The 18,689-nt window shown below is 44.5% G+C and overlaps 1 protein-coding gene across 1 annotated transcript in view; it reads left to right on the top strand.

Annotated features, from left to right (window-relative positions):
• LOC126471289 (glutamate receptor-interacting protein 1) overlaps positions 1 to 18,689 on the top strand; it is a 445,652-nt gene that overhangs the window by 219,626 nt on the left and 207,337 nt on the right. Inside the window, exon 5 of the mRNA XM_050099408.1 lies at positions 16,314 to 16,483. Within this exon, the coding sequence (XP_049955365.1) occupies positions 16,314 to 16,483 (170 nt within the window). The remainder of the gene's footprint in view (positions 1 to 16,313; positions 16,484 to 18,689) is intronic.

Raw genomic sequence — 18,689 nt, forward strand, 5'->3', positions numbered from 1 at the left:
CAAGTTTTCTCACCTGCCGCCTAACTGTCATAGTACTTGCAGGGGATCCTGATGCAGTTTGGAATTCCTGTGTTATGGTCTGGATAGCTGTCTGCCTATTACACATTACGTCCCTCTTCAACTGTCGTTGGTCTCCGTCAGTCAACAGACAAGGTCGGCCTGTACGCATTTGTACTGTACGTGCCCTTCATGTTTCCACTTCATTATCACATCGAAAACAGTGGACGTAGTGGTGTTTAAGAGGGTGGAAATCTCGCGTACAGACGCATGACACAAGTGACACCCAATCACCTGACCGCATTCGAAGTCTGTTAGTTCTGCGGAGCGCCCCATTCTGCTCTCTCACTATGCCTAATGACTATCTAATGACTACTGAGGTCGCTGATATGGAGTACCTGGCAGTAGGTGGCAGCACAATAGACCTAATATGAAAAACGCATGTTTTCGGTGCTGTCCAGATACTTTTGATCACATTGTGTATAAATTACCTTGGAGAGCGAGTTTGAAAATTCTCGCAAAGTCACAGAGACCACACCTCGTGAGTTAAGGGTTACATCCAGGTTTCCCTCTTCAAACTCATAACCGTTAAAAGTTTGTAAACCAATTCACTGTCGCCGGCCGTAGTGGCCGTGCGGTTCTGGGCGCTACAGTCTGGAACCGAGCGCCCGCTCCGGTCGCAGGTTCGAATCCTGCCTCGGGCATGGATGTGTGTGTTGTCCTTAGGTTAGTTAGGTTTAATTAGTTCTAAGTTCTAGGCGACTGATGACCTCAGAAGTTAAGTCGCATAGTGCTCAGAGCCATCGAACCAACTCATTGTCAGTGTTGCAAACTCAGGGGTCTCGAGACAAGGAGGGGGTACACAGTGGTCAGCTCTTGGTACTTTTATGTACCATAGTGCATTCCTTACAATGCTACTACTACCTGGTAGTTCTCCTGTTCTGGGTGCAGGTGACGGATATCAGGCGTTTGCGAAAACGGTGATATTTTGAGGAAAGCAAAGGTTTTTTGAGGAATAGCAAAGGGAATCCCGGAGACGGAGTAATTATAGTAATTCTTTACCTCAGCATTGGCAGATGCTATCTGCCGCTAGCGTCAACAGAAATGATAAATCAGTTGTTTTTTGTTGTTTATTGGTCTCAGTTATAATCGCTTTTTAAAAAAGGACTGATAACTGAGGCAAGAAAACAGGTGAAAGTTCGACTTGCCTGATCAGTGGTGCTACAATTTAAAGTTTCTAAATAATGGTGGTAAATTTTCCATTGGTTTCAAATACTGGATTATTAAAACAAAGTAAAGCAAGCAGTGCTCGTTTCATGACAATCCCAAGAAACAGTCACATGACAGTAGGTGTGCTGCAGCATTATTGAGCAAACAATGTGGCTGTCGCCATGTGGCGTCCATGTACTTAGACTAGCACATTACAAGGCGCGATCGTTGAACAACAAACGTAAAAGTGAACTGCCACGCGCAAGGTTATTTTGGTGGTGGTGTAACTGTAATTGTGCTGGCTTGAGAATTATGAACCGACGACTGATGCATGTTGCCATCTTTGGACATTTTCTAAAACCCAATATGATACAACATATGCTTCACAGTAGCAATGTGATATTTGCGAACTGAGCCCTGCGAGATCCGTCAGACCTGATGGCAACACCCACTTTCAGGACTTTCATTGTTGCGCTAAAAGGCTCCTGCAAATTACTTCTGAGAATGAACTGTGTAAGTGGAACAGCACTTGTGCATGTTTTAACCCTTAACTCACGAGCTGTGGTCTCTCAGACCGCGCGAAAATTTTCGAACTCGCCCTCCAAGACCAGTTGTGGCGCAATGCTTCTGTACTCCCTCTACCCAGTCCCAGGTAGTCCCAGTCTTCAAGAAGGGTCGTCGAGCAGATGCACAAAACTATAGACCTATATCTCTGACATCGATCTGTTGTAGAACTTCAGAACATGTTTTTTGCTCGCATATCATGTCATTTGTGGTAACCCAGAATCTACTCTGGAGGAATCAACATGGATTCCGGAAACAGCGATCGTGTGTGACCCAACTCGCTTTATTTGTTCATGAGACACAGAAAATATTAGATACAGGCTTCCAGGTAGATGCCATTTTCCATGACTTCAGGAAGGCGTTCGATACAGTTCCGCACTGTCGCCTGATAAACAAAGTAAGAGCTTACGGAATACCAGACCAGCTATGTGGCTGTATTGAAGAGTTTTTAGCAAACAGAACACAGCATGTTGTTATCAATGGAGAGACGTCTACAGACGTTAAAGTAACCTCTGGCGTGCCACAGGGGAGTGTTACGGGACCATTGCTTTTCACAATATATATAAATGACCTAGTAGATAGTGTCAGAAGTTCCATGCGGCTTTTCGCGGATGATGCTGTAGTATACAGAGAAGTTGCAGCATTAGAAAATTGCAGCGAAATGCAGAAAGATCTGCAGCGGATAGGCACTTGGTGCAGGGAGTGGCAACTAACCCTTAACACAGACAAATGTAATGTATTTCGAATACACAGAAAGAAGGATCCTTTATTGTATGATTATATGATAGCGGAACAAACACTGGTAGCAGTTACTTCTGTAAAATATCTGGAAGTATGCATGCGGAACGATTTGAAGTGGAATGATAATATAAAATTAATTGTTGGTAAGGCGGGTGACAGGTTGAGATTCATTGGGAGAGTCCTTAGAAAATGTAGTCCATCAACAAAGGAGGTGGCTTACAAAACACTCGTTCGACCTATACTTGCTCATCACTGTGGGATCCGTACTAGGTCGGGTTGACAGAGGAGGTAGAGAAGATCCAAAGAAGAGCGGCACATTTCATCACAGAGTTATTTGGTAAGCGTGATAGTGTTGCGGAGATGTTTAGCAAACTCAAGTGGCAGACTCTGCAAGAGAGGCGCTCTGCATCGCGGTGTAGCTTGCTGTCCAGGTTTCGAGAGGGTGCGTTTCTGGATGAGGTATCGAATATATTGCTTCCCCCTACTTATACCTCCCGAGGTCACGAATGTAAAATTAGAGAGATTCGAGCTCGCACAGAGGCTTTCCGGCAGTCGTTCTTCCCGCGAACCATACGCGACTGGAACAGGAAAGGGAGGTAATGACTGTGGCACGTAAAGTGCCCTCCGCCACACACCGTTTGGTGGCTTGCGGAGTATAAATGTAGATGTAGATGTAGGTGTACCCTCCTTAAATTGCCAAGCCTACGATGTTTTGTTGTCGGTTGCGTTATCGCCTTCTGTGTTTATTTTTGACTCGTGTTAGTGATCGGTGTTGGAGTCTCCTAGACCGCGGCCACTGAACTACGTGCCTGTTTTCTTCAGTACGGTACAACATAGCTCAAAATGTGTCGGCACGAATGTGGCATTTTTAACTTTGCGGGTTTTATGAAATTGTTAGTCGGTCTATGGAGGACGGTGTGCCGGCCGGAGTGGCCGAGCGGTTAAAGGCGCTACAGTCTGGAACCGCACGACCGCTACGGTCGCAGGTTCGAATCCTGCCTCGGGCATGGTTGTGTGTGATGTCCTTAGGTTAGTTAGGTTTAAGTAGTTCTAAGTTCTAGGGGACTTATGACCACAGCAGTTGAGTCCCATAGTGCTCAGAGCCATTTGAACCATTTGAGGACGGTGTCAGTGACATAGATCAAGAAATAAACAAAAAGACAACGACTTTACATTACCCAGCGATCACAGTTCTGCTATCGAACAAGAGTATCATTCAGAGGAAGAACTTCAGGAAAGTTGTGATGGGAATCTGTATGTTTCTTCAATGAAATTCTTGCGCTGTCTGTTAAAATCGAATGTATTCTGAGTGGTGATAAAAATGTAGTTCGCAGCAATGACTGTCAATTTGACAGAATTTATTTTTGTACCTATCCTGTGGGATTTTTATGCACGAATTTAAACCCTGGAATTTAGTTTTGTTTGAAAATTTATTTGCTACAGAGATTGTTAGAGTACTGAATTTTACATTCTCTATTTATGTGTACTATTTAAAAGAACCACACAAATTTATGTGCTTTTGTCTGATAAATACATACATCAAAAAAAGTTTTGCATCACCTCGGTTCCGAGAGTTCCGGAACCTGTACGGAAAATTGGAATAGAGATCAAGATAAACATCATTTCCGCCCTTCTTAATGCTCATGAAAACTACACACTGCATGTTGTATCACTATACAGCGAGACCTTCAGAGGTGGTGGTCCAGATTGCTGTACACACCGGTAGCTCTAACACCCAGTAGCACGTCCTCTTGCATTGATGCATGCCTAGATTCGTCGTGGCACACTATCCACAAGTTCATCAAGACACTGTTGGTCCAGATGGTCCCACTCCCCAAAGTCGATTCGGAGTACATCCCTCAAAGAGGTTGGTGCGCCACGTCGTCCATAAACAGCCCTTTTCAATCCATCCCAGGCATGTCCGATATGGTTCATGCCTGGAGAACATGCTGGCCACTCTAGTCGAGCGATGTCGTTATCCTGAAGGAAGTCATTCACAAGGTGTGCACGATGGGGGCACGAATTATCGTTCATGAAGACGAATGCCTCGCCAATATGCTGCCGATATAGTTACGCAATCAGTCAGAGGATGGCATTCACGTATCATAGAGCCGTTACGGTGGCTTCCATGGCCACCAGTGCAGTACGTCGGCCCCACATAACGCCACCCTAAAACAGTAGGGAACCTCCACCTTGCTGCACTCGCTGGACAATGTGTCTAAGGAGTTCAACCTGACCAGGTTGCCTCCAAACAAGTCTCCGACGATTGTCCGGTTGAAGGCACGTGCGACACTCATCGATGACGAGAACGTGATGCCAATCCTGAGCGGCCGATTTGGCATGTTGTTGGGCCCATCTGAACCACGCTGCATGGTGTCGTGGTTGCAAAGATGGACCTCTCCATGGACGTCGGGAGTGAAGTTGCCCATCATGCAGCCTATTGTGCACAGTTTGAGTCGTAACACTATGTCATGTGGCTGCACGAAAAGCATTATTCAACATGGTGGCGTTGCTGTCAAGGTTCCTCCGAGCCTTAATCCGTAGGCAGCGGTCATCTACTGCGGTAGTTGCCCTTGGGTGGCCTGAGAGAGGCATGTCATCGACAGTTCCTGTCTCTCTGTATCTCCTGCATCTCCGAACAACCTTGCTTCGGTTCACTCCGAGACACCTGGACACTTCCCTTGTTGAGAGCCCTTCCTGGCACATTATAAGAATGCGGACGCAATCGAATCGCGTTATTGACCGTCTAGGCATGGTTGAACTACAGACAACACGAGCCATGTACCTCCTTACTGGTGGAATGACTGGAACTGATCGGTTGTCGGACTCCCTCCGTCTAATAGGCGCTGCTCATGCATGGTTGTTGACATTTCTGGGCGGGTTTAGTGACATCTCTGAACAGGCAAAGGGACTGTGTCTGTGATGCAATATCGCAAAGGGACTGTGTCTGTGATGCAATATCCACAGTCAACGTCTATCTTCAGGAGTTCTGGGAACCGGGGTGATGCAAATTTTTTTTGATGTGTGTAGTAAAATGGTGCAGGCTTTGTTTAGTCCAATAAAATAAACTAGAAACATTTAAACAACATTTAAATAATTGTAAAAATAAATGTTATATAGCATTAATTTCCCCCCCCCCCCATGAACCATGGACCTTCCTTTTGGGGGGGGGGGGGGGAGGCTTGCGTGCCACAGCGATACAGATAGCCGTACCGTAGGTGCAACCACAACGGAGGGGTATCTGTTGAGAGGCCAGACAAACGTGTGGTTCCCGAAGAGGGGCAGCAGCCTTTTCAGTAGTTGCAAAGGCAACAGTCTGGATGATTGACTTATCTGGCCTTGACACTAACCAAAACGGCCTTGCTGTGCTGGTACTGCGAACGGCTGAAAGCAAGGGGAAACAAGAGCCGTAATTTTTCCCGAGGGCATGCAGCTTTACTGTATGGTTAAATGATGATGGCGTCCTCTTGGGTAAAATATTCCGGAGGTAAAATAGTCCCCCATTCGGATCTCCGGGCAGAGATTACTCAAGAGGATGTTATTATCAGGAGAAAGAAAACTGGCGTTCTACGGATCGGAGCGTGGAATGTCAGATCCCTTAATCGGGCAGGTAGGTTAGAAAATTTAAAAAGGGAAATGGATAGGTTAAAGTTAGATATAGTGGGAATTAGTGAAGTTCGGTGGCAGGAGGAACAAGACTTTTGGTCAAGCGAATACAGGGTTATAAATACAAAATCAAATAGGGGTAATGCAAGAGTAGGTTTAATAATGAATAAAAAAATAGGAGTCCGGGTAAGCTACTACAAACAGCATAGTCAACGCATTATTGTGGCCAAGATAGACACGAGGCCCATGCCTACTACAGTAGTACAAGTTCATATGCCAACTAGCTCTGCAGATGACAAAGAAATTGAAGAAATGTTTGATGAAATAAAAGAAATTATTCAGATAGTCAAGGGAGACGAAAATTTAATAGTCTTGGGTTACTGGAATTCGGCAGTAGGAAAACGGAGAGAAGGAAACTTAGTAGGTGAATATGGATTGGGGATAAGAAATGAAAGAGGAAGCCGCCTGGTAGAATTTTGCACAGAGCACAACTTAATCATAGCTAACACTTGGTTCAAGAATCATAAAAGAAGATTGTATACATGGTAGAAACCTGGAGATACTGACAGGTTTCAGATAGATTATATAATGGTAAGACGGAGATTTAGGAACCAGGTTTTAAATTGTAAGACATTTCCAGGGGCAGATGTGACTCTGACCACAATCTATTGATTATGAAATGTAGATTAAAACTGAAGAAACTGCAGAAAGGTGGGAATTTAAGAAGATGGGACCTGGATAAGTTGACTAAACCAGAGTTTGTACAGAGTTTCAGGGAGAGCATAAGGGAACAATTAACAGGAATGGAGGAAAGAAATACAGTAGAAGAAGAATGGGTAGCTTTGAGGGATGAAGTAGTGAAGGCAGCACAGGATCAAGTAGGTAGAAAGACGAGGGCTAGTAGAAATCCTTGGGTAACAGAAGAAATATTGAATTTAATTGATGAAAGGAGAAAATATAAAAACGCAGTAAATGAAACAGGCAAAAACGAATACAAACGTCTCAAAAATGAGATCGACAGGAAGTACAAAATGGCTAAGCAGGGATGGCTAGAGGCCAAATGTAAGGATGTAGAGGCTTATCTCACTAGGGGTAAGACAGATACTGCCTCCAGGAAAATTAAAGAGACCTTTGGAGAAAAGAGAACCACTTATATGAATATCAAGAGCTCAGATGGAAACCCAGTTCTAAGCAAAGAAGGGAAAGCAGAAAGGTGGAAGGAGTATATAGAGGGTCTATACAAGGGCGATGTACTTGAGAACAGTTTTATAGAAATGGAAGAGGATGTAAATGAAGATGAAATGGGAGATATGATACTGCGTGAAGAGTTTGATAGAGCACTGAAAGATCTAAGTCGAAACAAGGCCCCAGGAGTAGACGACATTGCATTAGAACTACTGACAGCCTTGGGAGAGCCAGTCCTGACAAAACTCTACCATCTGGTGAGCAAGATGTATGAGACAGGCGAAATACCCTCAGACCTCAAGAAGAATATAATAATTCTAATCCCAAAGAAAGCAGGTGTTGACAGATGTGAAAATTACCGAACTATCACTTTTATAAGTCACGGCTGCAAAATACTAACACAGATTCTTTACAGACGAATGGAAAAACTGGTATAAGCCGACCTCGGGGAAGATCAGTTTGGATTCCGTAGAAATATTGGAACACGTGAGGCAATACTGACCCTACGACTTATCTTAGAAGCTAGATTAAGGAAAGGAAAACTTACATTTCTAGCAATTGTAGACTTAGAGAAAGCTTTTGACAATGTTGACTAGTATACTCTCTTTCAAATTCTGAAGGTGGCAGGGGTAAAATACAGGGAGCAAAAGGCTATTTACAATTTGTACAGAAACTAGATGGCAGTTATAAGAGTTGAGGGGCTTGAAAGGGAAGCAGTGGTGGGGAAGGGAGTGAGACTGGGTTGTAGCCTCTCCCCCGTGTTATTCAATCTGTATATTGAGCAAACAGTAAAGGAAACAGAAGAAAAATTCGGAGTAGGTATTAAAACCCATGGAAAAGAAATAAAAACTTTGAGGTTTGCCGATGACATTGTAATTCTGTCAGAGACAGCAAAGGACTTGGAAGAGCAGTTGAATGGAATGGATAGTGTCTTGAAAGGAGGATATAAGATGAACATCAACAAAAGCAAATCAAGGATAATGGAATGTAGTCGAATTAAGTCGGGTGATGCTGAGGGAATTAGATTAGGAAATGAGACACTTAAAGTAGTAAAGGAGTTTTGCTATTTGGGGAGGAAAATAACTGATGATGGTCGAAGTAGAGAGGATATAAAATGTAGACTGGCAATGGCAAGGAAAGCCTTTCTGAAGAAGACAAAGTTGTTAACATCGAGTATAGATTTAAGCGTCAGGAAGTCGTTTCTGAAAGTATTTGTATGGAGTGTAGCAATGTATGGAAGTGAAACATGGGCGATAAATAGTTTAGACAAGAAGAGAATAGAAGCTTTAGAAATGTGGTGCTACAGAAGAATGCTGAAGATTAGATGGGTATAACTAATGAGGAGGTATTGAATAGAATTGGGGAGAAGAGGAGTTTGTGTTACAATTTGACTAGAAGAAGGGATCGTTGGTAGGACATGTTCTGAGGCATCAAGGGATCACCAATTTAGTATTGGAGGGCAGCGTGGAGGGTAAAAATCGTAGAGGGAGACCAAGAGATGAATACACTAAGCAGATTCAGAGGGATGTAGGTTGCAGTAGGTACTGGGAGATGAAGAAGCTTGCACAGGATAGAGTAGCATGGAGAGCAGCATCAAACCAGTCTCATGACTGAAGACCACAACAAGAACAACAGCATTAATTAAAAATTTTAATTGATTTTTGCCTTAAATCTCGGTTTAAACGTAGGGATCCCAGAGACCATACCTCATGGTAACCTCTCGAGTTATGGGTTAAACTCATTCTTAGGCCACACTTCATGCTAACAATGACGCAATGACTCAACAAATCCAGGAATTTTCCACAGTCTCACAGATTTCACTGCTGAACTTGATGCTGCATTGGCAATCACGTTTTGAAGGCTACTGTTTTCAAAGAAAACACTAAAGACATTAAAAATGATTTTGCTATAGCAAGAACAAACACGATTTATGGAACATAGTATTTTATAGAGCAATATGTACATACAATGAAGTACATAGCACTGAACACATTGACTGGACAACAGTTATACAGGTTACATAATAGCTCAAGCATTCGTGTGCAAGCATTTAAATAATACTGTTTCTTTGGCAAGTCACCAGAGGGCACCAGGCGGGTAACCCAGGTGGCCTCTATAAGCGCGCCTGTGCAATGTATGGACACATGATGTCTGCAGTCACATGCATCATGAGTGAAGGTACATTACTCCTCCCTTCTAGGAGGCGGGAAAACCACTTACATGTATAAACTCTAGGCACAGAAAAAGATATATTACGAGTCACGGAAAACACCAATGACACCAATGATGTCAGTTTTATTGCCCAATGATGGCGGCTGCTGCAGCATGTGGCGGGCCATCCCCCCTCTTGTGAGAGGCCATAGGGCAGGACGGGGGATGGCGTCTCTATAGCCACGTCCAAATCGAGGTCAGCAGTTGGTGCTGGAGGCATCAGTGGGGACATCAAAGACAACAACTGCAAAGGATTTAGCAATGGAGGCAGCAGTGGTTGTGACTTAATATGAGTGGGAGCTGCACTGGCGACAGCTGTTGGGGAGAGGGGGCAGAGTCAGGAACCCCAGAAAGTGATATGCCATGCAGTGCTGTGGTACGAACCAGACCATCTGCGACACAGGCACAGGCATTGGGGGCGGCAGTAGAAAGGATGTGGTGGGCCCTCTGGAACAGACTCCGCAGTCCACAGCCTCAGCTGGTCGAAGCGGCACAACATCCGCTCATCAGGAGTGCGGACAGTGCACAAGCACCAAACCCAGCGATGCTTAGTGATGGCAGGAACCCAGTTCGGTAAGTGGCCGAAACCATGAGCCCAGACAGGCGCACATGGCCAGAACTGTCATGGAGGTGGCAGTGCCAGTGGATGTGGCATAGGATGCAGCAGATGAAGGGGGTTATGTGGTTGGCGTCCATGTAACAGCTCCACCGGGCTCTTGTTCCCCACCGGAATGAAACTACACGAACTAAAAAAATGGTCTAAAGCAGCTTCAGAGGACCTGTCAGATACAGACCTCCACATCTGAGTTTTAAATGTCCAAACCATGCATTCGGCCCCACCATTAGATCAAGGATGAAATGGGGGAGCTGTGAGATGGCGAAAACGACAACCCTGACAGAAAGATTCAAATTATTGAGAAACAAACTGGGGGCCATTATCGGTAACCACAGTTACTGCTTGACTCCTGTGTGAGAAACCACGAGACCAGGATACTCAATTGACAGCTGAAAAAATTGAGATTTGGCAAGATTGCACTTGAGACCCACAGACTGCAAAACACAAAACAACGATCGGAGATTTCTAAGGTGGTCCTCGGTGAAAGAACGCGAAACAGTGATATCGTCGAGATAATTAATGCAGTCAGGCACAGAGACTGTCAGCTGTTCTAAAAAACGCTGAAAAATTGCGGGCACGCTAGCGATGCCAAAAGACAAGCACTGATATTGGCATAGGCCGAAGGGGGTATTGACAATGAGAAGGCACCTAGTGGCCTTATCCAAGGGCAGCTGGAGGTACGCTTCCAACAAATCAATCTTCGAAAAGTAGAGGCTGCGTGGTAAATTTGCGAGCAACTCGTCAGGGCAGCGCAAAGGGTATGTATCTGTCACAGACTGTGCATTAACACTTTCGCTGCGGCATCGCTGCAGGCGCGCTACTCTCCAGTGCGGCCCGTCAACGTGCGAGTGCGGGCCGGTAACGCTCTGAAACGGCAGGTACCGCTCGGAGCCGACGTCCCTAAGCACACCTGAGCTATATGCTGACGTCAAGACCTTGTAAGATCTGTAGGATCATGTTCTGTACTGACTTAATGATGACACCTTAGATGCATTACTTCAAATAAGCTTCGACTGTACTGTGGTCATGTTTTAAAGTCTGTTTGCTGTCTGATACTTATAGGGGTCACAGGCGTCATTCAAATATTCGTGATTTGTTGATAATGTAGCAAAAAATACAATTCAAACAAGCAACAAATCCACTGCATTCAGGAAAAATTTAGATTCCAAAACGCAAATTCTTAAGAAGGAAAAAAAGGAAACTGGATTCATTTGAAATTATATTTACTTCAAATGCGCATTTTTAAGATTGACTCTGATAGAGGTCGTCAATTTAGTAGCATGTTTGCTCCTGGTATGAGAGAATTAGCTGTCTACATTTATCATAGACGCCCAGGGGACGCCCGGATGTGTAGAAATTAGTAAGTGAAACACACCCTACGTGGAGGCTTCTCTCGTGTCCCCCATCACTTCAACTGCCGTGCTATTAAAACAAATTTAGTACAACAAATTCTTTCACAAAAAAGCTGAAGTGAACGCTTTACAACGCAATAAGAAATAAGTCGACTTCACACAAAAGGAAACCTCATTTTCTGAGTACTCGTGAAAAAAACTGTCACGTCATAAAAAGAAACCATGCAATGTCAAAAGAAATAAAAGAAGTTGTCTTTGATAATCGGAATTTCCCCGATATTATCGCATTTTTGCTACTTATGGTAAATTATACAGCAGTTCAAGCAGTATCCAGGTTTGTCTGGGCAGGTTGTACACTCGTATGGTGCATCAGTGAGCTTGCATATTATGTGGGTCTTTATGCCAGGAATCACCTGGATTATCTCCGTGTGACAGGTCGGACTCTTTTTCGTTGTCGATTTCCGCACAGTCGTCGTGATACGTATCGTCAGATTCGGAACCGTCACGAAAGAGACTCGAAAGCTGTGCTCCCACGCTATCATCACTCTGCAATTCTTCGTCAGCCTCTAAATGACAATCTCCGTGGTATGCCTCGTCCGCACTACACAGAAAATCGCTGTCGTCTAGTACACTAAGTAACTGTTCCTCTGTCAATTTAACACTTTTCCTGCTCCGTTTCACATTGGAACGTCCAGGTGTCGTTTCATTAGCCGCCATTACGAGCAATATACGTTCGATAACTGACCACGCAAAATAAAAGTTAACACGCTTTGATGCTAGCTTTGACGCTGCAACTAGACTGAGTATATCCGACAGTGAGCGCGGACGCTTATAAGCGTCAGCCGCACTGGCTCGTGGCTTGTTGTGAGTCTTATCAGCGTCAGCTGCAGCGAAAGTGTTAATCGTGACACTGACGTCGTCACAGAGGCGAAGCTCACCCGTCGGCTTCTTAAAGGTGACCAGCGGTATAGCCCATTCACTGGAAGAAAGAGGCCGAATGTCATCGAGCTACGTCAAATGGTCTAATTCGGCCTTGAAAGAGTCGTGCAATACGACAAGCACCTGCCGCGCCCGAAAAAAACGAGTGCGGGCGGACTCTTTGATGGTAATGTGGGCCTGAAAACTGGTAGCGCATCCGAGCCCAGGGGAAAACAGGGACGAAAACTCAGAGCAGAAGGTCTCCAGTTGCTGGTACAGAATTCATCTGACACTAATGTTATGACATTAGCAAAGGAGAAACCGAAAGTGTTAAATGCATCTAACCCAAACAGGTCTGCGGTATAGGAATGATCCACAACAAGAGAAGTGAGATGGTGAACATCAGATTTGTCGGAGACAGGAGCGGAGAACTGACCTAGAATTGAAATCGGCTGTTTATTGTAACTAACCAGCTTCCATGAATCCTGTGTGAAGGGAGGGGAGCCCAAGTGCACGTACGTTGGTGTGTTTACTAAAATCACTGCAGCTCCCGTGGCCACTTGCATTTTTAACGGTTTGTTAAACACATACGAGTCAATTTGTTCAGGGAAACAATCATTGTAGAAATACATTTTATGCTCATTGGTACTACTGTATCCACCGCATTTGAAAAGGAGTTACACACCAATGCAATTTGCTCATTCTTTTGGCACTTGTTGCAAACAGACCAACTCTCAGGGCACACAGCACACTCGTGTTGGACGAAGCAGTACGGGCAAGGTAGAAGGATTGTTGTGACATGACCTGCTGGAGCTGTGGCCGTATCTGTCACTGCTCCACATGACACTGCATCGAAGGTTGTACTGCTGCAATGGCTTGTCATCCTGAACACTTCCAGCGTGCCTAGCACGGGTTGACTGAGCAACTTCTAATACCTCCACCCCCCCCTCCCCCGACATTGTCCCCCCACCCCCACCCCCGCAGAAATCTGATCGCCTGTAGCCCATTACACTTCAATCGACTGTGCTATATTGAGCAAATCTGTAAACTTCGGATTCTCACATTGAAGTGCCTTTTCGCAGACTTCCCTGTCTGGGGCCAGATGAATTATAACATCAAATACCATGTGATCAGCATAGGATTCGTGATGGGTACTACTGACAAATTTACAATGATGGTTCAACCTGTGGAATTCTGCAGTCCAGGATTTGTAAGATTGGACTAGGAATTTCTGACAACGGTGAAATTCTACACACGTTGCAAGAACATGCGTTCTGTCACGGTAATAGGTTGAGAAAAGGTTGTACATTTCATCAAATGATAAGCTGATCGGTTCTTGCAAAGGCGCAAGTTGGCACAACAACTGATAAGTGTGCAGCGAAAGCCAGAAAAGAAAGAAAACCCTACACAGGTTCTCATCGCCCATGTGAAAAACCTGAAAATGTTGGCATAATCGTGTCTTGTAGGAGTCTCAACTTTCAGCCAATTTATCATATGCTGGAAAGCATATGATAAATGCTGATGGAAGAGTAACCTGCAGCGAACACAAAGGTGCCACTTGATTTAGAGTGGTGGTGAGAGCCTGCTGTTGTTCTGCGGCAGCTTGCTGCTGGGCAGTGATACATTGGAGCATGTCTTCCATCGAGATGGCAATGACCTTGCCGCAGTGTTCCCATCTGATCACCAAAGTTCAGCATTCTGGTTAAATAACTGTTTCTTTTTTAATGGCCTAATTTAATAGGTGCAAGGTTCTGTAAAAAAATGGCTTCTAGGTTTGTTTTTTGTTAACAGTATGAAAGAAGCAATCTGTGTTGACAATATAGTTCAGTGCAACTTCATAATAATATACAGCACAGAGTAGAATGGAACAGCTATGAGTAAATAAAAATCTTGTGTTAATTTGTTATACATTAAATGCAGAGAGAGGGAGCTCTTGGCAGAGCTCTTGTCCATGAAAGGTAAAGGTCCTGATTTCAAATCTCAGTCCAGCACACTGTTTTAATCCACCAGTGAGTTTCATATCAGTGCACAATCAATTGTAGAGGGAAAATTCATTCTGGAAAGGAATAGCTGTCCATTTTTGGGAGTATTCTGGTTAAATAACTGTTTTTAATGGCTTAATTTAGTAGGTGCAAGCTTCTGTAAACAAATGACTTTTGGGCTTGTTTTTTCTCAACAGTATGAAAGAAGCAATCTGTGTTAACAATAGTATGAACTTCATAATAATACACAGCATATCAGAGTAGATTGGAACATCTATGAATAAATAAAAATCTTGTGTTAATCTGTTGTACATTAAATGCAGTTTAATGGAGCACAATTACCAGCAATGTATTCTTCAAAATTCAAAAATACTCGCTATTTCATGTCAGTGATCTGTTATTTCCAGTGCTTAAAAATACCGCCCAGTTGTGCAAACATAATCCTAAACAGTATTACTATTTTCAGTAAAAAAACTGCTAATTATTTGTTTTTCCCTGAAAAACTCAGAACTGCTCGTTCAGACCCTGACATCACAGAGCCCATACAATACGTGTTATGTGGAAAAACTGCCTCTGAAAATGATTTGTGACATCAGCACAAACTGATTTCATTGTCATGTCAGTGGTGGGCTGTAAAGATTCATCTCATGTGGTATTGGTGTCATTGAGCATCACAGATTATCTAAATTATGGAGCTTGTTCAAGCTGTCAAATTATGACTCACTCATAACACACATCTATTTGCTAATACAGATGCATTCTGAACTCAGAAAGAACTTAGTGGAAATATCTTTGTCATGGATATTCAGAGTTTGTTTCATTCAATGTAACAAAATGTCGAGGTTTTTATTGCAGCCCTTTACGACTTCACTAAATGGATACACGTAAGGGGCAGTCAAATGAAAACTGAACACCTGCCACAATGGGACCAGATGATCAGTCCCTGTTCTGTAGGATATGGTCAGCCACTGACAGATCCACAACCACACCTACTCTTGCACTTACTTGTCTGACTGAAATTGACATTGACCTACATCTTTCTTCAGGTTGCTGAAGATGTGAAAATCACATGGTGAAAGATCTGGGCTGTACTGAAGATGTTGCACTGTTTCTGAACCCAACTGCTGAAGCATACCATTCATCCAATAAGCAATAATGTGGGGACAGGCAATATCGTGCAACAGGATGATTCCGTCTGACAGCCTGAATTCAAACAGCAGAGCCAAAAGTGGAAACATCCCACATTTCTCCCCACCAAAAAAATCCAAAGCTGTTCATACAAGTTCTGGTAAGGTCATGATGAACCTCTTCAACTGCAGTGGCCCTCTGCTTATCAAGTTGCTTGAGCACAGAACCACAATCAGTGCACACCGCTATGAAGACTCTTTGCAGATGCTGTGATGTGCCATGAAGTCAGAACTCCCAAGATTGCTGTCATATGAATCGTCCTGTTGCACAATAATGTCTGACCCCACAATGATAACTGAAGGCTACACTTCAGCGATTTGATTGGAAACACTGCACACAGTCCAAATCTGTGATTTTCACATCTTTGGCAACATGAAGAAAGATGTGCGTGGACATTGGATTTAGTCAGATGAGGAAGTGTCGATCTGGCAGCAGCCAACCATGCTCTATGAAACAGGAGCTGATCACCTCTTTCCCAGTGGGGTAAATTTCTTAACACATATAGTGAGTACTTTTGAAAGGAACCATTCCATGGTCCCATTGTGGTGGGACCGCCCCTCATGATATTTTATTATCCTGTGCATTTGACCATTGCTTTATATGACAGTAGGTAAAATATGAAATAAAACTCAGTCATTTCTGATTAAACCTTCATGTACAGTACTGTAATTTGCACCAACTGTGGGTATGTTAAATGTATATTTCCACATGGTTGCAGTACACATAGCTGTTGTCTGTTCTCAGGTGTGGAGCTCTGCATGTGGGGGACAGGATACTGGCCGTCGCAGACACACGAATCGAAGGCAGCAGCATGACAGCAGCTGAAGTTTCAAATTTGCTGCGTGGAAACACAATTGTCCTCGAGATACTGCCTGTGTCCCGGATAGGCTGTGGAGACTGGTACAACAAAACTGGTGAGTCTCTGCCTGTAGTCAACAAGATGCATGACATCACTAGTGAGACATGATGGAAGATATATCTGTAGTAACCGAGTAATACACAAAACCAATCCAAGTAACTTGAACATGGCTTTCCACGTAACAAGACAAAAGAATCATGCAGATGGTGCAACACAACAAGTGATGCACAGAACATAATGAGGGTGAGTCAGCACTGCTCCATGTGTATATATGTATGAGTTGCCAGTATATGGAGCAGCAGAGATCTTGCTGTGTGCATGCTTCCTACAGGCAGCCTCTAGTGGCCAGCCAGCTGATCAAGTAGGCAGTTGATTTAAGTATACACTCACACACACACACACACACACACACACACACACCAGTAGCAGAGAGATGTGCACCTCTCCTGCAAAGAGGGTGCCCAGGCAACAGAGGAAGTGACAGTGGCCCAACGAGAGACACCTCCATCAGATAAAGAGCACTGGCATCTGGTGCCAATGTTGGGGGTGGGACAGTGTGCTGGGCAGGCACCAGAGCATAGGGCTGGAATGTGCAGAGATTTGGGCATGCCCAAGAGCGTCGTGCCCACATGGTGCCCGACAACAGCACCTGGGAGGAGGGTGCCATCGCCATCTCTCCATCATCAGCAGCAGGCAGGTCCCAGTGTGGAGAGGATGGGGCTGAATCCACTGGTGAAATTGGCTGAGGTGATGCTTTTGAGGGGGCTGGTGGAGGTGGCCTGACTGGAACAGCAGCTTGCTTCAATGGGCTGGAGGCCCAGAGACAGACCAGCACCCAGTGCTGGATAGCTGGAACCCCAGGACACCACACCTGGAGGAGGCAACCAACAGGACAGGGGTGCCTCCACAGCAGGCAATAACAGGCTTGAGGTGGAGGGTGGTGGGGTGAGCTGCAGCCATGGAGGCCACACCCACAAATCGATAGCTTCTGGTGGTAAGTGGGGATACAACTGATGAAAGTGGTGCACCACCAGCCTGTTGGCTATATGAACATCACAAAGATATCATCAACCAACCCCTTGAACCCACACCAGCAATCTCAGCATGAAGGGTCCAGATGAACCCAGTCGTGGCAGGTGCAGCACAGCCCAAAGGAGATGGAGGACTGTATGTGGCTGCCGGCCGTGAAACAACTCAGCCGGGCCCTGTTCCCTCATAGATGTAAAGCAATATGTGCTCAGAAAATGGTGAAGGGCGTCATCTGGTGGAGAATTCACAACAGACTTTTTGATTTTGGCCTTGAATGTCATTCCAACTCGCCATTTGATTGGGGGTGGAATGGTGGAGCCGTAACATGACGAATGCTATGACTGGAATAAAACAATTGGAAGGTGTAAGAAGTGAACTGGGGCCCATTATCAGAATCTAAGGTACAAGACAACCTCTCAATAGAAAAAAAGCCTCAAAATCTTATGAACTGTGACCTCAGCCAGTTTTAACACACTCCTGAGAATGTAAGGAAAGCAGGAAAATGCATCCACAACCAAAAGTCAATAGTCAATCCCTGACCCAAAAACATGTTCCTAGCTAAGAGTGTAGTGTGAAAAATTCGCCAATGGCCCTGGTGAACCTCATGCCCGAATGTGGTGGGAGTGACTAACCTTGCAGAAAGATTTTCCATGGACGACAGCAAAACAGCGTCAAAAGTAGAGAGACGATATCACAAGGAAAGATACTTGTACAGGGATCCGATTCCTGACCTGGCAGCTTATCTCGAGAACCCTGTTGGAAAAAACCAAACCACCTGATGGAGAACTGGGCCAGTGGCAATGGCAGTTGCTATGCATGAGCTAGTAATTGGGAAACCCTCAACTGTGGCTTGTGTTTCAGTATCAAGATGGAAGAAAAGCAATTTTTCACGATCAAAGTTGGGACAAAGGCGGGACAAGGCATCTACATTGGCATGTTTCGATGTAGGTTGAAAAAGGAGTTCATGATTGTAGTTAGACAAGAACAGTGTCCACCGTTGTGGGCAATGTGGTGCCTTATCAGGCAAGGAAGTGTAAGGTTAAATGAGGAAATCAAGGGTTTATGATCAGTAATAAGTGAAACTTTGTGAAATTCACAAAAACATGAAATATATATTGCAAGAGCCTTGTTTTCTACCTGAGAGTAACATCTCTGGGTTGGAGTGAGAGATTTAAAGGGAAAAGCAATAGGTTGTTCAGAGCCATCAGCATATCGGTGTGTTAGGACCACAC

This window comes from Schistocerca serialis, chromosome 3 (assembly GCF_023864345.2).
Source record: "Schistocerca serialis cubense isolate TAMUIC-IGC-003099 chromosome 3, iqSchSeri2.2, whole genome shotgun sequence".
Taxonomy (NCBI): domain Eukaryota; kingdom Metazoa; phylum Arthropoda; class Insecta; order Orthoptera; family Acrididae; genus Schistocerca; species Schistocerca serialis.